Raw genomic sequence first — 26,644 nt, 5'->3', positions numbered from 1 at the left:
TCGAGGTATAGATCGGTGGGAAAAAATTACCCCATTTTTAGGGGAATTTCAAGATTTTCGGGAAATTGTAAAAAATCGAAAAACGCACTTTTCGCAAAATCCGAGTATGAGCGATTACGTGTTTTGCTCGTACAAATGACATTTGGGTATTTTTGTCACCGGAGACTGGCAACACTGGAATTTATCAAAGTAAAAGTGATTTTCGACACGGTCTTTTTCACGGTATCCCCTTTCGCGTGGGTGCGAGCGAGAGGAAAGATTGAAACGTCATCGGGAGCGGTATATCCTGTAGTTAATAGGAAAAATATGAAACCGTGTAAAATCTTTCTGTGAAACAAGTTGGCGGCCATTTTGTATTTTTTTTAACTTTTCGAAATTTTGATCACGTTTTTGAGGCAGTTGGCAACATTTTGGAAAGTCAGTATGTATGAATCGATTGTGTATCTCGGCTGGCAGTATGGAGATATGCAACCGGTGTTGCCACTTTTGGGGAGATTTTCGAGATTTTCAACTAAGAAACTCCTGTAAAATTTTGTATGAAAAATTTTTTTTTCACTGATGGTGTTATATAGAAAACAAAAACTTAGTAAGCCAAAATTATGGAGAGAGCTGATGATTGAGGGTTTCGGAGACGGGTGGAGGGCCCGCTTAAGGTATTGAAGATAGGCGGGGGGTGCTCGAGCAAATGTCATTCATGACGTTATCCAATTGCCAAAAAGCTGAAAAAAAATTCAAAATGGCGAAGAAAAGATGGCCGCCATACAAATTTCGCTGGTGTCCAGCTCGGAGGGTATAAAAGATGGAAGTGAGGTTTCTTGGCAAGAGATGATCAAGATCCGAAGGTCTACTCGATGAATAGAAAAAAAATCCAAAATGGCGGAATTTTTTTTCCATACATTTTGTATGGCGAATATTGAATGCCTCATTCTCCTAGAAAGAGACAGAAAACGATACATTGATGTATGGGAGATATGTTCAGATGCGCGATATGAGTAGGGGAAAATTATGATATTTCAGAAAAACAAGATGGCGGCCTATATGATTTTTGCAACTCTATTGTTTTTCGACCGATTTCGTTGAAACTCGCAATCTTGGAAGAAAGTAGTAAACGATTAATGGAAATAGTGGAAAAATTTGGAAAAACAAGATGGCCGCCACACAAACTTCGTCGGTGTCTATCTCGGAGGGTATAAAAGATGGAAGAGTGGTTTCTCGGCAAAAGATGATCAGGATCCGAAGGTCTACTCGGTGGAACAAATTCTGCATGCTCGCGGACCACTTTAGTGGTCCGCGCACCCACGCACCCCTACTTTATTAACCTCAACTACCCCGTTTTTACAAAAAATGATATGGATGTCGTTTTCAGAGTTTTCCGGCGTGCTGATTTTGATAACGACAATTATTTTGAAATCCAAGATGGCGGACATGCACTTTTTAAGAAAAAAATTGATATGGGTGTCGTTTTGTGGGTTTTTGTGGTGAATTGTGTATCTTTAATAAATAAATTTGGTTAAATATAATAAAGTTAACATAACCACGTCACGTGAGCTGCTTTAGCAGCTCGCGCACCGAGCAAAACACTAGTTATACTATATATAGCTCAATTACCACTCACTGACTCACTCATTGACATAATTGTTCTCCTAGAAGGAGACGGAAAATGATATAGTGATGTAAGGGAGTTGTGTTTGGTTTCGGGAACCCTCTGGGGAAAAATTATGACATTTCAGAAAAACAAGATGGCGGCCGGTGTGATTTTTGCAGCTCCGTTGTTTTCCAACCGATTTCGTTGAATTTTGCAAACTTTGAAGAAAATAGTAAACGATTAACAGAAAATGTAGAAAAAATTGGAAAAACAAGATGGCGGCCGAACCGTAGCGTTTTGAAAATTTTGAATTTTCGACCCCGAACCGCGGCGCCGCAGATCCGAAACGGGAAATTGATAATAATTATTTTTTTCTGGTTTCGTCTAGGATTATCCTGAATTTTGACAGAACGGGAGTAGTTTTTAAAAATTCAAGATGGCGGCTGTCATGGCGGCCATTATGTTAGAGGTACGAAAAATCGCAATTTTAAAAGTTAAATATCTCAAAGTTGGCGACATCGGAGCGATTCGGCTTCTATGAAGCGGTTGTACGTATGAACTTGAGGTATAGATTGGTGGGGAAAAATTACCCCATTTTTTGGGAAATTTCAAGATTTTTGCGAAAATGTAAAAAATCGAAATACGGACTTTTCGCAAAATCCGAGTATGAGCGATTATGTGTTTTGCTCGTACAAATGACATTTGCGTATTTTTGTCGCCGGAGACTGGCAACACTGGAATTTATCAAAAAAAAAGTGATTTTCGACATTGTCTTTTTTCAGGGACGATCATTTCGCGTGGGTGCGAGCGAGAGGAGAGATTGAAACGTCATCGGGAGCGGTATATCCTGTAGTTAATAGAAAAGTTGTAAAATTATCTAATTTGCTTCTGCAAAAAGAGTTGGTGGCCATTTTGTATTTTCTTCAAATTTTCCGAAATTGTGATCACGTTTTTGAGGCAGTTGGCAACATTTTGGAAAGTCGACATGTATCAATCGATTGTGTGACTCAACCAGCAGTATCGAAATATGTAAACAGTGTTGCCACATTTGGGGAGATTTTCCAGATTTTCCCCAAAAACTCCTCCTGTAAAATTTTGTATGAAAAATTTTTTTTTCACTGATGGTTTCGTATAGAAAACAAAAAAAAAATCGAGGAAAAATTTGGAAATAGCTGATGATCGAGGATGTCGGAGACGGGTGGAGGGTCCGCTCAAGGTATTGAAGATAGGTGGGGGGTGCTCGACCAAATGTCATTCATGACATCATCCAATTGCCAAAAAGTTGGAAAAAAATTCAAAATGGCGAAGAAAAGATGGCCGCCATACAAATTTCGCCGGCGTCCAGCTCGGAGGGTATAAAAGATGGAAGTATGGTTTCTTGGCAAGAGATGATCAGGGTCCGAAGGTCTACTCGATGAATAGAAAAAAAATTCAAAATGGCGGAATTTATGTTTCCATACATTTTGTATGGCGAATATTGAATGTCTCATTCTCCTAGAAAGAGACGGAAAACGATACAATAATGTAGGAGAGATGTGTTCGGGTGGGGGAGGCGAGTAGGGAAAAATTATGACATTTCAGAAAAACAAGGTGGCGACCGACGTGATTTTTGCAACTCTTTTGTTTTCCAACCGATTTCGTTGAAACTCGCAACCTTTGAAGAAAGTAGTAAACGATTAATAAAAAAAGTGGAAAATATTGGAAAAACAAGATGGCCGCCGTATAAATTTCGTCGTTGTCTATCTCGGAGGCTATAAAAGATGGAAGAGTGGTTTCTTGGCAAAAGGTGATCAGGATCCGAAGGTCTACTCGGTGGAACAAACTCTGCATGCTCGCGGACCACTTTAGTGGTCCGCGCACCCACGCACCTACTTTATTAACCTCAACTACCCCGTTTTTACAAAAAATGATATGGATGTCGTTTTCAGAGTTTTCTAGCGTGCTGATTTTGATAACGACATTTATTTTGAAATCCAAGATGGCGGACATGCACTTTTTAAGAAAAAAATTGATATGGGTGTCGTTTTGTGGGTTTTTGTGATGAATTGTGTATCTTAATAAATAAATTGGGTTATTAAATATAATAAAGTTAACATACCCACGTCACGCGAGCTGCTTTAGCAGCTCGCGCACCGAGCAAAACACTAGTTATACTATATATAGCTCGATTACCACTCACTGACTCATTGACATAATTGTTCTCCTAGAAAGAGAAGGAAAATGATATAATGATGTAGGGGAGATGTGTTCGGATGCGGGATTCGACTGGGGAAAAATTATGACATTTCGGAAAAACAAGATGGCGGCCGTCGTGATTTTTGCAGCTCCTTTGTTTTTTAAGGGACTCCGTTCAAATTCGAAACTATTAAAGAATGTAGTAAACGGTTAACAGAAAATGTGAAAAAAACTGAAAAATCAAGATGGCGGCCGAGCCGTAGCGTTTTGAAAATTTTGAATTTTCGACCCCGAACCGCGGCGCCACAGATCCAAAACGGGAAATTGAAACTAATAAATTTTTTCTGGTTTTGTCTACGATTATCCTGAATTTTGACGGAATGGGAGTGGTTTTTAAAAATTCAAGATGGCGGCTGTTGTGGCGGCCATTATGTTAGAGGTACGAAAAAACGCAATTTTAAAATTCGAATATCTCAAACTTGGCAACATCGAAGCGATTCGGCTTCTATGAAGCGATTGTACGTATAAACTTGAAGTATAGATTGGTGGGGAAAAATTACCCCATTTTTCGGGAAATTTCAAGATTTTGGGGAAAATGTAAAAAATCGAAATACGGACTTTTCGCAAAATCCGAGTATGAGCGATTATGTGTTTTGCTCGTACAAATGACATTCGGGTATTTTTGTCGCCGGAGACTAGCAACACTGGAATTTATCAAAAAAAAAGTTATTTTCGACGTGGTCTTTTTTTAGGGGCGATCGTTTCGCGTGGGTGCAAGCGAGAGGAGAGATTGAACCGTCATCGGGAGCGGTATATCCTGTAGTTAATGGGAAAGTTGTAAAATTATCTAATTTGCTTCTGCAAAAAAAGTTGGTGGCCATTTTGTATTTTCTTCAAATTTTCCGAAATTTTGATCACGTTTTTGAGGCAGTTGGCAACATTTTGGAAAGTCGACATGTATCAATCAATTGTGTGACTCAACCAGCAGTATCGAAATATGTAAACAGTGTTGCCACATTTGAGGAGATTTTCGAGATTTTCCCCAAAAACTCCTCCTGTAAAATTTTGTATGAATTTTTTTTTTTCACTGATGGTTTCGTATAGAAAACAAAAAAAAAATCGAGGAAAAATTTGGAAATAGCTGATGATCGAGGATGTCGGAGACGGGTGAAGGGTCCGCTCAAGGTATTGAAGATAGGTGGGGGGTGCTCGACCAAATGTCATTTATGACATCATCCAATTGCCAAAAAGCTGAAAAAAAATTCAAAATGGCGAAGAAAAGATGGCCGCCATACAAATTTCGCCGGCGTCCAGCTCGGAGGGTATAAAAGATGGAGGTGTGGTTTCTTGGCAAAAGAGGATCAGGATCCAAAGGTCTACTCGATGAATAGAAAAAAAATTCAAAATGGCGGAATTTATTTTCCCATACATTTTGTATGGCGAATATTGAATGTCTCATTCTCCTAGAAAGAGACGGAAAACGATACGATAATGTAGGAGAGATGTGTTCGGGTGGGGGAGGCGAGTAGGGAAAAATTATGACATTTCAGAAAAACAAGATGGCGACCGACGTGATTTTTGCAACTCTTTTGTTTTCCAACCGATTTCGTTGAAACTCGCAACCTATGAAGAAAGTAGTAAACGATTAATAAAAAAAGTGGAAAATTTTGGATAAACAAGATGGCCGCCGTACAAATTTCGTCGTTGTCTATCTCGGAGGCTATAAAAGATGGAAGAGTGGTTTCTTCGCAAAAGATGATCAGGGTCCGGAGGTCTACTCAATGGAACAAACTCTGCATGCTCGCGGACCACTTTAGTGGTCCGCGCACCCACGCACCCTACTTTATTAACCTCAACTACCCCGTTTTTATAAAAAATGATATGGATGTCGTTTTCAGAGTTTCCCAGGGTGCTGATTTTGATAACGACATTTATTTTGAAATCCAAGATGGCGGTCATGCATTTTTTAAGAAAAAAATCGATATGGGTGTCGTTTTATGGTGTTTTTGGGGTGAATTTTGAATCTTTATAAATAAATTCGTTTTAATACTTATCAACCTAACCACGTCACGCGAGCTGCTTTAGCAGCTCGCGCACCGAGCAAAACACTAGTTATACTATATATAGCTCGATTACCACTCACTGACTCATTGACATAATTGTTCTCCTAGAAAGAGAAGGAAAATGATATAATGATGTAGGGGAGATGTGTTCGGATGCGGGATTCGACTGGGGAAAAATTATGACATTTCGGAAAAACAAGATGGCGGCCGTCGTGATTTTTGCAGCTCCTTTGTTTTTTAAGGGACTCCGTTCAAATTCGAAACTATTAAAGAATGTAGTAAACGGTTAACAGAAAATGTGAAAAAAACTGAAAAATCAAGATGGCGGCCGAGCCGTAGCGTTTTGAAAATTTTGAATTTTCGACCCCGAACCGCGGCGCCACAGATCCAAAACGGGAAATTGAAACTAATAAATTTTTTCTGGTTTTGTCTACGATTATCCTGAATTTTGACGGAATGGGAGTGGTTTTTAAAAATTCAAGATGGCGGCTGTTGTGGCGGCCATTATGTTAGAGGTACGAAAAAACGCAATTTTAAAATTCGAATATCTCAAACTTGGCAACATCGAAGCGATTCGGCTTCTATGAAGCGATTGTACGTATAAACTTGAAGTATAGATTGGTGGGGAAAAATTACCCCATTTTTCGGGAAATTTCAAGATTTTGGGGAAAATGTAAAAAATCGAAATACGGACTTTTCGCAAAATCCGAGTATGAGCGATTATGTGTTTTGCTCGTACAAATGACATTCGGGTATTTTTGTCGCCGGAGACTAGCAACACTGGAATTTATCAAAAAAAAAGTTATTTTCGACGTGGTCTTTTTTTAGGGGCGATCGTTTCGCGTGGGTGCAAGCGAGAGGAGAGATTGAACCGTCATCGGGAGCGGTATATCCTGTAGTTAATGGGAAAGTTGTAAAATTATCTAATTTGCTTCTGCAAAAAAAGTTGGTGGCCATTTTGTATTTTCTTCAAATTTTCCGAAATTTTGATCACGTTTTTGAGGCAGTTGGCAACATTTTGGAAAGTCGACATGTATCAATCAATTGTGTGACTCAACCAGCAGTATCGAAATATGTAAACAGTGTTGCCACATTTGAGGAGATTTTCGAGATTTTCCCCAAAAACTCCTCCTGTAAAATTTTGTATGAATTTTTTTTTTTCACTGATGGTTTCGTATAGAAAACAAAAAAAAAATCGAGGAAAAATTTGGAAATAGCTGATGATCGAGGATGTCGGAGACGGGTGAAGGGTCCGCTCAAGGTATTGAAGATAGGTGGGGGGTGCTCGACCAAATGTCATTTATGACATCATCCAATTGCCAAAAAGCTGAAAAAAAATTCAAAATGGCGAAGAAAAGATGGCCGCCATACAAATTTCGCCGGCGTCCAGCTCGGAGGGTATAAAAGATGGAGGTGTGGTTTCTTGGCAAAAGAGGATCAGGATCCAAAGGTCTACTCGATGAATAGAAAAAAAATTCAAAATGGCGGAATTTATTTTCCCATACATTTTGTATGGCGAATATTGAATGTCTCATTCTCCTAGAAAGAGACGGAAAACGATACGATAATGTAGGAGAGATGTGTTCGGGTGGGGGAGGCGAGTAGGGAAAAATTATGACATTTCAGAAAAACAAGATGGCGACCGACGTGATTTTTGCAACTCTTTTGTTTTCCAACCGATTTCGTTGAAACTCGCAACCTATGAAGAAAGTAGTAAACGATTAATAAAAAAAGTGGAAAATTTTGGATAAACAAGATGGCCGCCGTACAAATTTCGTCGTTGTCTATCTCGGAGGCTATAAAAGATGGAAGAGTGGTTTCTTCGCAAAAGATGATCAGGGTCCGGAGGTCTACTCAATGGAACAAACTCTGCATGCTCGCGGACCACTTTAGTGGTCCGCGCACCCACGCACCCTACTTTATTAACCTCAACTACCCCGTTTTTATAAAAAATGATATGGATGTCGTTTTCAGAGTTTCCCAGGGTGCTGATTTTGATAACGACATTTATTTTGAAATCCAAGATGGCGGTCATGCATTTTTTAAGAAAAAAATCGATATGGGTGTCGTTTTATGGTGTTTTTGGGGTGAATTTTGAATCTTTATAAATAAATTCGTTTTAATACTTATCAACCTAACCACGTCACGCGAGCTGCTTTAGCAGCTCGCGCACCGAGCAAAACACTAGTTATACTATATATAGCTCGATTACCACTCACTCACTCACTCACTCATTGACATAATTGTTCTCCTAGAAAGAGACGGAAAATGATATAATGATGTAGGGGAAATGTGTTCGGTTTCGGGAACCCTCTGGGGAAAAATTATGACATTTCAGAAAAACAAGATGGCGGCCGAGGTGATTTTTGCAGCTCCGTTGTTTTCCAACCGATTTTGTTGAATTTTGCAAACTTTGTAGAAAGTAGTAAATGATTAACAGAAAATGTGGAAAAAATTGGAAAAACAAGATGGCGGCCGAGCCGTAGCGTTTTCAAAATTTTGAATTTTCGACCCCGAACCGCGGCGCCACAGATCCGAGACGGGGTAATCGAGGATAATTATTTTTTCTGGTTTCGCCCACGATTATCCTGTATTTTGACAGAACGGGAGTGGTTTTTAAAAATTCAAGATGGCGGCTGTCGTGGCGGCCATTATGTTAGAGGTACGAAAAAACGCAATTTTAAAATTCAAATATCTCAAAGTTGGCAACATCAGAGCGATTCGGCTTCTATGAAGCGATTGTACGTACAGGCTCGAGGTATAGTTTGCAGGAAAAAAATTACCCAATTTTTAGGGAAATTTCAAGATTTTCGGGAAATTGTAAAAAATCGAAATACGCACTTTTAGCAAAATCCGAGTATGAGCGATTTTGTGTTTCGCTCGTGCAAATGACATTTAGGTACTTTTGTTACCGGAGACTGGCAACACTGGAATTATAAAAGTAAAAGTGATTTTCGACACGGTCTTTTTCAAGGTATCCCCTTTCGCGTGGGTGCGAGCGAGAGGCAAGATTGAAACGTCATCGGGAGCGTTATATCCTGTAGTTAATAGGAAAATTATGAAACCGTGTAAAATCTTTCTGTGAAACGAGCTGGCGGCCATTTTGTATTTTTTTTAACTTTTCGAAATTTTGATCAAGTTTTTGAGGCAGTTGGCAACATTTTGGAAAGTCAATATGTATGAATCGATTGTGTATCTCGGCTGGCAGTATAGAGATATTCAACCGGTGTTGCCAGTTTTGGGGAGATTTTCGAGATTTTCAACTAAGAAACTCCTGTAAAATTTTGTATGAAAATTTTTTTTTTCACTGATGGTGTCGTATAGAAAACAAAAAGTTAGTAAGCCAAAATTATGGAGAGAGCTGATGATTGAGGGTTTCGGAGACGGGTGGAGGGCCCGCTTAAGGTATTGAAGATAGGTGGGGGGTGCTCGAGCAAATGTCATTCATGACGTCATCCAATTGCCAAAAAGCTGAAAAAAAATTCAAAATGGCGAAGAAAAGATGGCCGCCATACAAATTTCGCTGGTGTCCAGCTCGGAGGGTATAAAAGATGGAAGTGAGGTTTCTTGGCAAGAGATGATCAGGATCCGAAGGTCTACTCGATGAATAGAAAAAAAATTCAAAATGGCGGAATTTATTTTTCCATACATTTTGTATGGCGATTATGAATGTCTCATTCTCCTAGAAAGAGACGGAAAACGATACATTGATGTATGAGAGATATGTTCGGACGCGCGATATGCATAGGGAAAAATTATGACAATTCAGAAAAACAAGATGGCGACTGACGTGATTTTTGCAACACTTTTGTTTTCCAACCGATTTCGCTGAAACTCACAATCTTTGAAGAAAGTACCAAACGATTAATAGAAAAAGTGGAAAATTTTGGAAAAACAAGATGGCCGCCGTACAAATTTCGTCGGTGTCTATCTCGGAGGCTATAAAAGATGGAAGAGTGGTTTCTTGGCAAAAGATGATCAGGGTCCGAAGGTCTACTCGGTGGAACAAACTCTGCATGCTCGCGGACCACTTTAGTGGTCCGCGCACCCACGCACCCTACTTTATTAACCTCAACTACCCCGTTTTTTACAAAAAATGATATGGATGTCGTTTTCAGAGTTTTCCACGGTGCTGATTTTGATAACGACATTTATTTTGAAATCCAAGATGGCGGACATGCATTTTTTAAGAAAAAAAACGATGTGGGTGTCGTTTTATGGTGTTTTCGGGGTGAATTTTGTATCTTAATAAATCAATTTGGTTGTATATAATAAAATTAACCTTACCACGTCACGCGAGCTGCTTTAGCAGCTCGCGCACCGAGCAAAAGCTATTATTATACTATATATAGCTCGATTACCACTCACTGACTCACTGACTCACTCATTGACATAATTGTTCTCCTAGAAAGAGAAGGAAAATGATATAGTGATGTAGGGGAGATGTGTTCGGATTCGGGAACCCTCTGGGGAAAAATTATGACTTTTCGGAAAAACAAGATGGCGGCCGACGTGATTTTTGCAGCTCCGTTGTTTTCCAACCGATTTCGTTGAATTTTGCAATCTTTGAAGAAAATAGTAAACGATTAATGGGAAATGTCGAAAAAATTGAAAAAACAAGATGGCGGCCGAACCGTAGCGTTTTCAAAATTTTGATTTTTCGACCCCGAACCGCGGCGCCACAGATCCGAAACGGGAAATTGAAACTTATAATTTTTTTCTGGTTTCGTCTACGATTATCCTTAATTTTGACGGAATGGGGGTAGTTTTTAAAAATTCAAGATGGCGGCTGTCGTGGCGGCCATTATGTTAGAGGTACGAAAAAACGCAATTTTAAAAGTTAAATATCCCAAGGTTTACAACATCGGAGCGATTCGGCTTCTATGAAGCGATTGTACGTATAGGCTCGAGGTATAGATTGGAGGAAAAAAATTACCCCATTTTTTGGGGAAATTTCAAGATTTTCGGGAAATTGAAAAAAATCGAAATACGGACTTTTCGCAAAATCCGAGTATGAGCGATTATGTGTTTTGATCATACAAATGACATTTCGGTATTTTTGTCGCCGGAGACTGGCAACACTGGAATTTATCAAAGAAAAAGTGATTTTCGACGTGGTCTTTTTTTAGGAGCGATCGTTTCGCGTGGGTGCGAGCGAGAGGAGAGATTGAAACATCATCGGGAGCGGTATATCCTGTAGTTATTGGAAAAGTTGTTTTACGATGTAATTTATTTCTGCAAAACGAGTTGGCGGCCATTTTGTATTTTTTTTAATTTTTCAAAATTTTGATCACGTTTTTGAGGCAGTTGGCAACATTTTGGAAAGTCGATATGTATGAATCGATTGTGTGACTCAGCCGGCAATATCGAAATATAGAAACGGTGTTGCCACTATTGGGGAGATTTTCGAGATTTTCAACTAAGAAACTCCTGTAAAATTTTGTATGAAAAATTTTTTTTTCACTGATGGTGTCGTATAGAAAACAAAAAGTTAGTAAGCCAAAATTATGGAGAGAGCTGATGATTGAGGGTTTCGGAGACGGGTGGAAGGCCCGCTTAAGGTATTGAAGATAGGTTGGGGGTGCTCGAGCAAATGTCATTCATGACGTCATCCAATTGCCAAATAGCTGGAAAAAAATTCAAAATGGCGAAGAAAAGATGGCCGCCATACAAATTTCGCCGGTGTCCAGCTCGGAGGGTATAAAAGATGGAAGTGTGGTTTCTTGGCAAGAGATGATCAGGGTCCGACGGTCTACTCGATGAATAGAAAAAAAATTCAAAATGGCGGAATTTATTTTTACATACATTTTGTATGGCGAATATTGAATGTCTCATTCTCCTAGAAAGAGACGGATAACGATAAGATAATGTAAGGGAGATATGTTTTGGTGCGCAATATGAGTAGGGAAAAATTATGACATTTCAGAAAAACAAGATGGCGGCCTATATGATTTTTGCAACTCTTTTGTTTTCCAACCGATTTCGTTGAAACTCGCAATCTTTAAAGAATGTAGTAAACGATTAATAGAAAAAATGGAAAATTTTGGAAAAACAAGATGGCCGCCGTACAAATTTCGTCGGTGTCTATCTCGGAGAATATAAAAGATGGAAGACTGGTTTCTTGGCAAAAGATGAATAGGGTCCGAAGGTCTACTCGGTGGAACAAATCCTGCATGCTCGCGGACCACTTTAGTGGTCCGCGCACCCACGCACCCTACTTTATTAACCTCAACTACCCCGTTTTTACAAAAAATGATATGGATGTCGTTTTCAGAGTTTTCCAGGTTGCTCATTTTGATAACGACATTTATTTTGAAATCCAAGATGGCGGACATGCATTTTTTAAGAAAAAAATCGATATGGGTGTCGTTTTATTGTGTTTTCGCGGTTAATTTTGTATCTTAATAAATACTATCGTTTTAATACTTGTCAACCCAACCACGTCACGCGAGCTGCTTTAGCAGCTCGCGCACCGAGCAAAACACTAGTTATACTATATATAGCTCAATTACCACTGACTCATTGACATAATTGTTCTCCTAGAAAGAGAAGGAAAATGATATAATGATGTAGGGGAGATGTGTTCGGGTGGGGGAGTCGACTGGGGAAAAATTATGACATTTCGGAAAAACAAGATGGCGGCCGACGTGATTTTTGCAGCTCCTTTATTTTTTAAGAGATTCCGTTCAAACTCGCAACTATTAAAGAATGTAGTAAACGGTTAACAAAAAATGTGGAAAAAATTGGAAAAACAAGATGGCGGCCGAGCCGTAGCGTTTTAAAATTTTTGATTTTTCGACCCCGAACCGCGGCGCCACAGATCCGAAACGGGGTAATCGAGGATAATTATTTTTTCTGGTTTCGCCCACGATTATCCTGTATTTTGACAGAACGGGAGTGGTTTTTAAAAATTCAAGATGGCGGCTGTCATGGAGGCCATTCTGTTCGAGGTACGAAAAAACGCAATTTTAAAATTCGAATATCTCAAAGTTGGCAACATCGGAGCGATTCGGCTACTATGAAGCGATTGTACGTTTAGGTTCGAAGTATAGATTCAAGGAAAAAAATTACCCCATTTTCAGGGAAATTTCAAGATTTTCGGGAAATTGTAAAAAATCGAAATACGCACTTTTAGCAAAATCCGAGTATAAGTGATTATGTATTTTGCTCGTACAAATGACATTTGGGTATTTTTGTTGCCAGAGATTGGCAACACTGGAATTTATAAAAGAAAAAGTGATTTTCGACATGGTCTTTTTTAGGGGCGATCGGTTCGCCTGGGTGCGAGCGAGATGAGAGATTGAAACGTCATCGGGAGCGGTATATCCTGTAGTTAATAGGAAAATTATGAAACCGACTAAAATCTTTCTGTGAAACGAGTTGGCGGCCATTTTGTATTTTTTTAAGTTTTTCGAAATTTTGACCACGTTTTTGAGGCAGTTGGCAACATTTTGGAAAGTCAATATGTATGAATCGATTGTGTATCTCGGCTGGCAGTATGGAGATATGCAACCGGTGTTGCCACTTTTGGGGAGATTTTCGAGATTTTCAACTAAGAAACTCCTGTAAAATTTTGTATGAAAATTTTTTTTTTCACTGATGGTGTCGTATAGAAAACAAAAAGTTAGTAAGCCAAAATTATGGAGAGAGCTGATGATTGAGGGTTTCGGAGACGGGTGGAGGGCCCGCTTAAGGTATTGAAGATAGGTGGGGGGTGCTCGAGCAAATGTCATTCACGACGTCATCCAATTGCCAAAAAGCTGAAAAAAAATTCAAAATGGCGAAGAAAAGATGGCCGCCATACAAATTTCGCCGGTGTCCAGCTCGGAGGGTATAAAAGATGGAAGTGTGGTTTCTTGGCAAAAGAGGATCAGGATCCAGAAGTCTACTCGATGAATAGAAAAAAAATTCAAAATGGCGGAATTTATTTTTCCATACATTTTGTATGGCGAATATCGAATGTCTCATTCTCCTAGAAAAAGACAGAAAACGATACGATGATGTTCGGGAGATATGTTCGGGTGCAAGATGGGAGTCGGGAAAAATTATGACATTTCAGAAAAACAAGATGGCGGCCTAAGTGATTTTTGTAACTCTTTTGTTTTCCAACCGATTTCGTTGAAACTCACAATCTTTGAAGAAAGTAGTAAACGATTAATGAAAATAGTGGAAAAATTTGGAAAAACAAGATGGCCGCCACACAAACTTCGTCGGTGTCCATCTCGGAGGGTATAAAAGATGGAAAAGTGGTTTCTTGGCAAAAGATGATCAGGTTCCGAAGGTCTACTCAATGGAACAAACTCTGCATGCTCGCGGACCACTTTAGTGGTCCGCGCACCCACGCACCCTACTAAATTATTATCCTAATTTACAAAAAATAATATGGATATCGTTTTCAGGGTTTCCAGGGTGCTGATTTTGATAATGACATTTATTTTCAAATCCAAGATGGCGGACTTACATTTTCTACAAAAAATAGAAATGCCTGTCATTTTATGGGGTTTTTCGGGGTGAATTATCTTAATAAATCAATTTGGTTTTATATAATAAAAGTTAACCTTACCACGTCACGTGAGCTGCTTTAGCAGCTCGCGCACCGAGCAAAACACTAGTTCATACTATATTACTAAATACTCGTAAATACGAAAGTATAATTTCTAAATTTCTGGTCTGGTCTGGATGGAGGCTTCGGCCGTGGCTAACTACCACCCTACTGGCAAAGCTGTGCCGCCAAGCGATTAAGCTTCCGGTACGATGCCGTGCAGAAACTAGAAACCAATAGAGTATGGATTTAATGAAAGCTGCCATATCCCTTCCAAGTTAGCCCGCTTCCATCTTAGACTGCATCATAACTTAGCAACAGGTGAGATAACAAAAAAAAAATCCTAAAAAAGCCATCACGATCCATTGCTTTGTAGTAGCGAGAAGAACAAACATTCGCATTGATAATTCTTTTTCTTTTTATTTTGCACTAAGTATGACTTTTTCGCATTTATATACCTACTAGAGGATGCCCGCGACTTCGTCTGCGTGGATTTAGGTTTTTAAAGATCCCGTGGGAGCCGTTTGATTTTCCGGGATAAAAAGTTGCCTATGTCAATTACAGGGAGGCAAGCTACCTCGGTACCAAATTTCATACAAATCGGTTAAGCGGATGGGTTTTAGGGAATCCCGTGGGAACTCTTTGATTTTCCGGGATAAAAATAGCCTATGTCCGTCCCCGGGATATAAGCTAACCCTGTACCAAATTTCGTCAGAATCGGTTAAACTGTTGGGCCGTGAAAAGGTAGCAGACAGACAGACAGACACACTTTCGCATTTATAATATTATGGATTTATATGGGTAGTGGTGATGGTAATTTTGTACCTGCATCCTAAACACGCCCGGATGTCCTCTTTAAGACTCCTAGTCATAGTGCACGACGGGCTCGCTTCAGAGTCCGACGTGGACCTCAGAGATCCGTCGTTCTTGTCCGAGGAGAGCCGCAGATCTGGCTCCGGCTCGTACTGCTCGTTCTTTGGTAAGTTTGGTGAGACGCGACCGTGGCTGCCGCCTGCGCTGCCGTAGCCTGAACAATACAATTTTTTTTTTTTCAACATTTACATCTAGACTTACCTACAGGATAGTTCCTAATTCGCTAGTGTAAAACATAGGTACTTACATCTTAAAAAAATAATCCTATCTATACATATAATAAAATTGTAGAAAAGTGGTGTCTGTACAATGGAAATATATAAAAAAAAAGTAGCAGGGGTTGTTATTATATCGATGCCGAACCCGAAATTGTAATTTTTTTTTGTCTGTTTGTCTGTTTGTCTGTGTGTTTGTGCACGCTAATATCAGAAACGGCTTATTCGATTTAGATACGGTTTTCACTAATATATTGTAGTAAGCTTCACTTAACATTTAGTGTTTATTTCATGTTAATCGGTTCATAAATAAAAATAAATAAAAAAGTTATGTCAATTTAAAGAATCACGGGGAACATTATGCTGCCCGAAAAGTCACTATTCCGCGCGAACGAAGTCGCGGGCACAGCTAGTATCTAGTATAAACTTTATAAAAATGTGTCAAAAATGTCAAAACAGTACCTTTTCCGTTTACGAGAAGAGTCGTCCAACACTAAATAAACCGGCCAAGTGCGAGTCAGACTAGCGCACCGGGGGTTCCGCATTCGGGTATTTTTTTTCGACATTTTGCACGATAAATCAAAAACTATTATGCGTAAAAATAAATAAAAATCTGTTTTAGAATGTACAGATAAAGACCTTTCATGTGATACCCCACTTGATATAGTTATCTTACTTTGAAAATTGAAAATACTAATTATTTGTTTATGAACACATTTTACAACAACAGGTTTTTTTTTTGATTTAACCCCAAATTCACAGTTTTCGGATTTTTTCCTTTACTTATGCTATAAGACCTACCTATCTACCCGAGATTCTAGGTCAGCGAGAAAAACCCTATAGGTTTTCTTGACAGACACGACAGACGGACAGACAGACAACGAAGTGATCCTATAAGGGTTCCTTTTTTCCTTTTGAGGTACGGAACCCTAAAAACACCATAGAGCTGAGATAGAGCATTTATTTTCACCTCTCTCTCTCTCTTCATCGTATTCCTCATCGCTGAGAGTCGTGACACCATCCCATTATTTATAATACCAATTACAATAGTCGGAGTTTCTTGGGATAATAATACGTTGCGGTTACATATTCCCAGATCATTCCGCATAACTTTGGTCACTACCCCAAGAGTGTACCCTGGGTGACAGAGTGGAAAAATTAATTCCACTGTTTTAAAACAAAAAGACTAGAATTTTATTACTGAAGAATCATAAAGCAGGTAGGCACTAAAAGTACCAGTGAATTTAAGGCCTTTTTGCGGTTTCTGGACTAACTATTTGACAAGCAAGTTGTGGTTTTGGCAGACGGTTACCTCGATGCCAATCAAAAACTCAAAATAAAATTCAAGAAAGTGTGTAGGTTGTGACTCTAATTATACAGTTATGAGATTACTGACCTAAAAAGTGTGACCAAAACGCTAGCAAAAACTTAGGGTTATTAGTACTACCTAAACAGAATCCAATGCCAATAACCATTTGCCTTATTTTGTAGTTAGTCTCTTTCAAACCCGCAATGTATTGCGTGCAAAACTCGGGTCAATGCCCCACCTACGACGTGACATTGCCACGAGTGGCCTATCTACGTAACGTTCGTTGACCCCTAGCGTCAGTCAGATAGTTTATTTGCGTATTTTTTGTGGTACCTCCTCAGTAATCATCTATCAGTATCAGTACTATCACCTGTCATCGTTTTTGCTAGCGTTCTGGTTACCCCTTGTATATAATACCTTTACAGATAGCCCCTTTTGGTGTCAAAAGAACTGCATTCCAAGTTCTAGGTGTTAATAAAATATTCTTAATAGAATGGACAAACCCGAAGAGGTAGACGGCGCTCTCCGCGGCACTCGAGGCGCGTCCGCCGCTTCGCCCTCAGGGACCTCCTCGTCCACTATAATGACCACCTCCTGCTCCTCTTCCTCCGTGTATAGAGGGTTGGACCTGCAAAAGACAAGATTTCATCAGCGTCATCATCGGCCGACCCACTTCTGAGTACGGGTCTAACATTCTTTCGCCATTGGCTTAAATACATTGCTGTAGCGAGAATATGACTACACAAGGGTAAAAACGGAGCACTGTTAATGTCACTCCTGAAAATTGAGAGATGCGTGCCTGGGATCGAACCCCTGACCTGCCGAATAGGGGATGAACTTCTTAACCACTAGGAAACTTTGTGAACCTACATTTACTGCAAATAAATGATTGATTGAATGATTGATAGGCTATCAAGGCTTCTTATTTCCAGCAGCTAAAGCCAATCAATCACGAGCTCCTTTCAACAAAATACTTAATGAAGCAAGTCAACGAAGACAAATTACTTGCATAGAATTAGTTCATTATTGAAATCTAACATAATAACCATCTAATGAAATAGCACTAATATAACATCGCTTTAGCGGTCGATATTATGAGAGCTAGTGCATGGTCAGTTGCTTTAAACTTTACATAACGAAACACCGCGACCTAAGCTGAAATATACCAACAGTCCCACTATATTATTACTAGCCGATGCCCGCAACTTCGTCCGCGTGGACTATACACACCCATATGTTTACCCCCTTAGGGGTCTAATTTTCAAAAATCCTTTCTTAGCGGATTTTTATGTCATAATAGGTGTCTGCATGTTTAAAACCCAATCCGTCCGTTTGAGCTGTACGGTGATAGATCAGTCAGTCAGACATTCAGTTAGCTTTTTTTTTATTATTTAATAAGTTGAACTATTTAATTTCAGAACATCTAAAACCTTAATTATTAAATCAATGAACCTAAAACTATAATTTAAAAAAGTTAGCTTTTCCTTTTCTATACTAATTTTATATATTTTTAACCCCCGACCCAAAAAGAGGGGTGTTATAAGTTTGACGTGTGTATCTGTGTATCTGTGTATCTGTGTATCTGTGTATCTGTGTATCTGTGTATCTGTGTATCTGTGTATCTGTGTATCTGTCTGTGGCCTCGTAGCGCCTAAACGAATGGACCGATTTTAATTTAGTTTTTTTTGTTTGAAAGGTGGCTTGATCGAGAGTGTTCTTAGCTATAATCCAAAAAAATTGGTTCAGCCGTTTGGAAGTTATCAGCTCGTTTCTGGTTTTCTTATTACTTTTATCCCAGGACCACCAGAGGTTACGTATTTTCTGACACAGGAAATATGTACGATTGAGTAGTGTTAGTAAGTACTAAGAAAGCATGCCTAGCCTACGTGCTAGCTTGCTTAGACGGCCAATTTTCAGGTATCTGATAATCAAGGTACATAAAACCATTATTTACCTCACGTAAATTCTCCAAACTGATTTTTACGTATATTTTAGGCAATATCCTTAAAAATATGTCGCCAATACTCCCAGACACTTCCCGCGTCGGCCGTATTGCTTTGCAGACGCTTTAAAGCTCCCAAAATAAGTAATTACTTAACTGCACGTATATTCTGATGCTCCATTTTTATATATGTCCACCAGACAACTATTTTAAAACCTTTTACAAGAAGACAGACCGATCCAGAGGGCCAATCATCCCCTAAATTCAATTTTAATGCCTCTGTGGGTTTGAGCGCGAGGGCATCATTATCTACGCGCATGAGACTGAGTAAGACATGTATTAGGATATATTGACTTCTCTCTCACTCTCTTATAGTTTACTTATGTCAATTAATTATTAATATTTAAAAAAAAACAGCTAAAAATTAAAAAAATTGGAGAATTCACGTGAGGTAAGTAATGTTTTTATGTACCTTGATTACCTGATACCTGAAAATTGGCCGTCTAAGCAAGCTAGCAGGTCTGTAGGCATGCGTTCTTAGTACATACTAACATTACTCAATCGTCCACATTTCGTTCGTCAGAAAATACGTGACGGCTGGTGGCCCTGGGATCTTTCACTATTGTAACAGAGGTTCATAATATTATGTCAATTGGCAAATGTCAAGCTGTCAAGATGGACGTTGCTTAGATACATAATTATTTATTTGAAAATAATGTTTTGGAAAACTCCGATACTTTGGATCGTAGGCGCGGAGTTTCTAATTTATAAAATATTATAATCACAGTTAAACGAGAAAACATCAATTCAATTATAATATCCAACAGTCAACCAAAGGCCACGAACAATCAACCCAAACCCAAACCATAGTCAAACTATTTTTAGGGTTCAGTAGGTATCTGTAGAAAAAAAAGGATGTTGTAGCCTCGACTGTTTTAGTCGCGTAGGTGTGCATGGCACCATTAAATATCGTAGGAGGCGATGACCCTCCGCGCGGCTGAGGTTCCCGCATCGTAGTCGCTTTGTCGCGCAGGTTTGGATGATGCATTAGGCGCACCTTCTTTATATTTTATCTGCTTGAACTCAGCTTATTTATTTTGACAAAATACGTTAAAAATTCATCATCATCAGGATCAACCCATTGCCGGCTTACTACTGAGCACAAGTCTCCTCTCAGAATGAGAAGCTACCACACTGGCCAAGCACGTATTGGCACACCTCACGCACCTTTGAGGGAGCATTATGGCCAACTCTTAAGCATGCAGGTTTCCTGACGGTGTTTTCCTTCACCACTTCGTTGTCTGTCTGTGTGTCATCTTTCAAGAGAATCAAAACTTATAAATTGGGTACTTCCCGTTTACGTAGAATCATGAAAGGCAGGTAGCAATATCTTATAGCCCAAGCACTCTACTCCTGTGGCCCAAGTAAACAGAAAAATCCGACAACTGAATTGTCATTACATAAATAAAAACTTGTACGGAACTCTTCATGTGTGAGGCAGACTCGCACTTGACCGGTTTTTGAAAGTTATGTCAAATAAAAATTTTACATGCAATAACAAACAAAATGAAATACAAGCCACTTTATTCCTTATTTCATCGGGTGAAAGTCGATTTCAATTTAATCGTAGGTATATCTTGAAAAGCGAACTATTATACGACTACGTAAAATGGGTACATTTTTAAAGCAACGACATGTTAGAAACAGATATTTCGTTTTGGTCATGTTAAACTATGTGATCATTCAGATAATTCTTGATTTAGTGATGTTCGGTCAAAAATATTTCATGGAACGTATAATTAACATAACATTGATGTTACTTTTGAAGAGATATTAGCTGCCTTATTGGATTTATATTATTATAGAAATTGGGTTTTAGAATGGCACAAATAAACGGTAATTTATGAATAAAAGTTTAAAAAGCGTGAAATAAAAATTAAATTAAAAATTTAAAAAACCCCCGACACATACACCTCTAAAAAGTAAAAAAATAATAGGTAAGTATGTATGGGCCCTTTAAGAATAGTATAAATAGTAAAGTTTTTATCCAAGCGTTCGTTGCGTCGGGGGACCGCTAAAGACTATTGATGACTTTCATAGTTTATGATAGGTAGCGGTCCCCTGGCGCAACGAGCGCTTGGATAAAAACTTTACTATTTATACTATTCTTAAAGGGCCCATACATACTTACCTATTATTTTTTTACTTTTTAGAGGTGTATGTGTCGGGGGTTTTTTAAATTTTTAATTTAATTTTTATAAATATTTTACTCGGTTTTGAAGAAAAAAAAAGCTCCAAAATAATTTTAACTGTTTCTTGCTAAAAAAAAAGTTATTTATTTGAGAAAAGGTTTCAAACATTTTAACTTTTAAATTGTTCACCGGCTCACGGCCTACTATTGCACATCGATGGGCGCTTCTATAGGCGCTGTTTTCATAGCACCTGTCTAATGCAATCAGAATTCGCTTATCCTAATGTTTCGCATTCGACTTGGAAGGTGATACAACACACGATCACGATGTTCAATATGATCTACTGTCTCAAAATCCATAGAATAAAATAGAATATATTTTTATTCAAGTAAACTTTTAAAAGAAAGAAGATTATGTACTTAATTGATAAAAAACAAGAATTTGGCTCGCTCCAGCAATACGCGGGGCTGCAATTGCTTGTATAGTACCTATATGGCATAGTATTGTAAATTGAACAATTGAAAAGACCAACCGCCGAGTTTCTTGCTAGTTCTTCTCGGTAGGAACGGCATTTCGAACCAATGGTTAATTATTTTGACGATTCAAAAGCACTTTTAAAAGCCTCATTGAATAAAAATATTTTGAATTTTGCTTCCGTGCCCAAAGGATAAAAACGGAGCTCTATTAGGGTCACTCTGCTATCAGTCTTTCGCCTTTCGGTCCTTCCTTCCGTGCGTCCGTCTACCCACTGTTCTGTTTTTTAAATAAAAAAAACTAGCAAACAAGCGGATCACCTGATGTTAAGTGATTACCGCCGCCCATGAACATTTGCAGCACCAGAGGAACCGCCAATGCGTTGCCGGCCTTTTCCTTCGAGTTTTACTAACTGACTTCATTTTACACCTGTTAGGCACGGAACCCAAATACACGACGCATTACAATCACGTACTAAAATCTAGATACGCACGATGCATGCGAAATTGCTACGGAGTCATTGTCAAGTCGTTGACCTCATAACTGGTTTACATCGACAAACTTAATCGTTTTTCGTTTGTACAATATAGCCCTTAATTCAACGGAATAGAGTTTTAGAAACTGCATCATGTAGTTTGTAGGTAAAATTGTTGTACATGACTTGATAGGAACTAAAGATGCATATTTTCTTTGAAATGCAATTTTTAACTCGTGTATGCATTTTTATACTGTAATCTGCACATTCTGTTTCACACCGCATCTTCTAATCTAAATTGACTGGTATTAATTTGATGCTTCTGATACTACTTATCATTTTTCGCAGGAGTCTTACGAAAAGCAAAGTAGGTAGTTAGATTTGTTATTTTATTGTTTAGAGATTGTGACAATAGAATTAGCCACAATAATGGTCATGTTAGGTAGTCAGGTAGGAGGCTTCGGCCGTGGCTGCTGCCAAGCGACTTAGTGTTGTGGTACGTTGCCGCGTAAAAATCGCGGTTTTATTAGATTGCCATACTTACTCTTAAATAGCCCGCTTCCATTTTTTAATTTTTGTGAGATCACGCGCGATCGTAGTCAAGGACTAACTTATTAAAAAAAATTGGGTTTTTTTAACGACAAAATAATAAATGTCTCTATTAGCTTCTCTACACCATTAAGGTGTACAACAGCTACTTATCGCTTGGGCGCAAATATTATGCTAATCTTATGCGAGACCGTGTGTATCTTGAGATTTTTATATCAATGGTCGTCAATGAATGAGTAAGTTTCCTGAGTGTTCCGCTGTTGAGGAATTGGTTATTGTTTGAATAGAGGCCCTTTCTCTTTTGTTCTTTATGTATGTTAGGTATAAACGTAGGTTATCTGTGTCAACCAGAGACAATCATCTAATCATTGGGTTCAAGAGGAGGAAAACAAAACTTCCTGAAGTATAATTCTTCTCTTAGGTAGAATTCTATCTCACTTTGACTTTAAAAGGTCCAGAAGTCAATCATTGAATGATAAGAAAGCTTGGGAATAAGTTATCAGCTTTGATAGCTTTAAATGATATTTTGAAAAGGTGATGATAAAAAGAATACACGGCTAAGTTTGTTGTGGGCTTCTTCTCAGGGCGCGTAGGGGATCCTCAAAGCTTTAGTAAGTTAGAATTCCGAATACTGAGTTCCGATGGTTCCTAGTCCCGAATCTCAAATAAAATAGATGTAGGTATTAGATACAGCTTTAATGATTTACCTGAGTATAGGCGGCATGTCATCGAGGGCCCGCAGGGGGTGTGTCGGCGCGGGCGGCGCGAGCGCGGCGCCTGGACCCGCGCCGCATGCGCTGCCCCCCGCCTCGCTCTCGCGGCGCCCTCCACCCTGCAACGACATTCATCATCAGCACCATCATCATCATCAGCACCATCATCATCATCAGCACCATCATCATCATAGCCACCATCAACATAAAAACATGTTAAAAATTTAAATTCCACGGCTCTCTAGAAGTAAAGTTTAAATTGGACATCAATTTCATAATCGCATTTGATTTTTCAAAAAAAAAAAAATGACAATTTTAGCAATCTTGAATTTCAAATTTCATGTCATTTTCGTAATCAGCATCTCGAATACAATGATGGGTAGGTATCTGCGACGATCATCTCACTTTTTAAAATGAACATCATATTAAAATCTTTAAATAATGATACAAAAAACTTGAACTCATAACTAAAAACACATATAAACATGGTAATAACTTATACTTAAGCAATTATAACTTAATTGAGCAAACATTGAACATAATTACACGAAGCGCTATCTATTTTCCTAGTTCTTTATCAACACTATTAAGTATGCCTAAATAGAGTAAATAAACATTATAAAATATTCTTATGAATTATTCAAGTTCCTCGATAAGATCTGCAGCACACACACAGAAAGCATTCTTGGATGCGCTGGCGCAGAATTACATAACGAATCGCTTATTAGTTCACATCGTATGGCCTTATTCGCTATAATAATATGACATTTGAATCGTAACCACGCACTTTCGATGACATTTCTTCATACAATATAATATCATGTGTCTGTGCTGTGCCTAAAATATCACATAATTGTAGTCTGTAAGTACTTCGTACTAATAGGAACTACTACGTCGTTGTCCGTCTCAAACGTACCTATGAGCATAAATGCCAACGAGTCATAATTTAACAAGTGTAAATTAAAAATTTATAACACCCCCGACAAGTGAAGGTTACAGTAACTATAAAAGAACTGATAACTTTCAAACGGCTGAACCGATTTTCTTGGATTATAGCTAAGAACACTCTCGATCAAGCCACCTTTCAAACAAAAAAAAACTAAATTAAAATCGGTTCATTAGTTTAGGAGCTACGATGGCACCGACAGATACACACGTCAAACTTATAGCACCCCTCTTTTTGGATCGGGATTAAAAATAAATAAAAAGCACTACTGCCCTTCCAAAAAAATGACCATATACATTTTTTGTATACCTAGTGTCATTCGGGATTATGTAAGAATTCTAAAGCTAGCCCATATATCCATATCTGGTCAGACATTAAGAAGTTATTGGAAATAAGGTAACTCACCACGTAGGTAAGTTTCTCCTTTTTTGGACAGTCGAGTCGTGTAAAAACTATATCAAAATAAGTCCAGTAGTTTTTCAAGGAATGCGGTAACAAGCACAGTTATTTTGTGACATAAATGTCATGCAGTTATATGTTTACGTTACATAACTGCAATTATTGTCACCGCAAACACCGAATGTAACAACGCCCTCGTTTATGTCGCTTATGATGGAGTAGCAGTTAACACGATTTTACGAATCAGCCTATGCGCTAATAGATTTATATTAGTACCCACAAATTGGTAATGGTAATGTAAAATATGCGTAATTTATTTCTTTTACCCTTGTTTCTGGTAATCTGTGCTTTTACCTAGAGTACTTAGAAGCTAATAAAGCATGAATCCACGTAATGTTATAATAATTAAGTAATTTTATATGTATATTGCATTATGAAAAACCCTGAACCGGTTTATTAACATTAGATTTTTTAAATACCATTGCAAGTTAGCTCTTGACTGTGATCTCACCAACCATGTTTCCACACGGCATTGTGCCCGAACGCTAACAATTGACGGCACGGCTTTGCCAGTAAGGTGATAACTAGCCACGGCCGTAGCCTCCTACCAGACAAAAACCAGATTTTATAAAGCAACAGGAACTTAAAACATTATCAGGAGCAGAGATTACAAAACCGCGAACTGATCAGATAAATATTTTTTTTTACTGTCTACATCTAGGTTCTAGGTATAACATATACTATTATAAATAAATAAATAAATAAATTATGAAAACTCACATTCAATTAAAATTATTTCAATATTTACCAAAGCGAAGGGATTTATTTGAACAATTAATTGGTTTAAGTTGAGTAAATATTATGTGCGAAATTGGATCATGCTCATAATTAGATAGGTACGAGATCACGAAGCAGAGACCTTGAAGGTCTTTAATTAGGTAAGTGTTTATAATAAAGTAGGACGCTTATATTAGTGGTATCCATGATTTCCCTACGAAAAAAGGTACCCATACAAAATTCATTTAACCGATTTGTATAAAATTTGGTACAGAGGTAACCTGCATCCCGGATATTGACACAGGTAGCTTTTATTCCGGAAAAGCAAAGAGTTCCCACGGGATTTTCAAAAACCTAAATCCACGCGGACGTGGGCATCATCTTGTAAAAATATTTCCTTCCTAGTCATCCGACATAATATGTATTCAAATTCAACATATTATAGGTACACTAAGAACTTAATAGTTTTTGAGCCTGAATAGCTTTAACATTTTCCTGGGAGCACTTCAGTTTTGCGTAACCCAATCGTAAACCATTAACTCGGTATCAACTATCGATCCATCATCACAGCGATCATTACGGGCGTGATAATGATCGTTGCTCAACCTAACACCTTTTAGGCTAATGCAATTACCTGCACCGATATCCATTGATGGATTCGATTGAGCGATTATTGAACTGTACCTACATCTATATCTGTCAGTGAAAGGTGCATGATCATTCATCATTTTATTTTCATGATTGTTACCTGCCAATTTATAGTACCAAAAGTATTATGTTAGGGCTCAAGAAGTAAATTGGTTACTTATAATATTAATTGATAATAATCATTATCATCATTATCATTATATATCATACCACATAATTGAGGGATAAGATCCGAAATGAGGAGATCCGCAGGAGAACCAAGGTCACTGACATAGCCCAAACTATTAGCAAGCTGAAGTAGCAGTGGGCAGGCCATGCTTGTGGTAGAGGCGATGGCCGTTGGAGCCGGAAAGTCCTTGAGTGGAGACCGCGTTTAAGCAAACGTAGTGTGGGACGCCCTCGAGCACGATGGACCGATGATATTAAGCGGCTGGCGGGAAATGGCTGGATGAGGAAGGCTGAGGGCCGGGTGTGGTGGCGCTCTTTAGGGAAGGCCCATGTCCAGCAGTGGACGTCCACAGGCTGATGATGATGATGATGATGAATCATTATCATCATGATCAACCCATCGCCGGCTCACGGGTCTCAGAGTGAGAAGGGTTTTGGCAATAGTCTACCACGCTGGCCAAGTGCGGATTGGCAGACTTCACACACCTTTGATGAGAACATTATGGAATACTCTCACTCTAAAGCATGCCGGTTTTCTCATGATGTTTAACTTCACCGTTAAAGCTTTAAACTTTTCGGAGTTATATGCGTTTAATTAA

At 38.6% G+C, this 26,644-nt stretch overlaps 1 protein-coding gene across 2 annotated transcripts in view; it reads right to left on the bottom strand.

Annotated features, from left to right (window-relative positions):
* LOC123875754 overlaps positions 1-26,644 on the bottom strand; it is a 75,273-nt gene that overhangs the window by 30,301 nt on the left and 18,328 nt on the right. For both annotated transcript variants that reach the window (XM_045921791.1, XM_045921790.1), the window contains exons 2-4: positions 23,102-23,226; positions 17,266-17,390; positions 15,191-15,392 (exon numbers count right to left, since the gene is read on the bottom strand). In XM_045921791.1, the coding sequence (XP_045777747.1) occupies positions 15,191-15,392; positions 17,266-17,390; positions 23,102-23,118 (344 nt within the window). In that variant the 5' untranslated portion in view covers positions 23,119-23,226. The remainder of the gene's footprint in view (positions 1-15,190; positions 15,393-17,265; positions 17,391-23,101; positions 23,227-26,644) is intronic.

Source organism: Maniola jurtina, chromosome 20 (genome assembly GCF_905333055.1).
Source record: "Maniola jurtina chromosome 20, ilManJurt1.1, whole genome shotgun sequence".
Taxonomy (NCBI): Eukaryota; Metazoa; Arthropoda; class Insecta; order Lepidoptera; family Nymphalidae; genus Maniola; species Maniola jurtina.
Note: the sequence above shows the minus strand (reverse complement) of the source record. Positions and strands in the feature narration are given on the sequence as shown.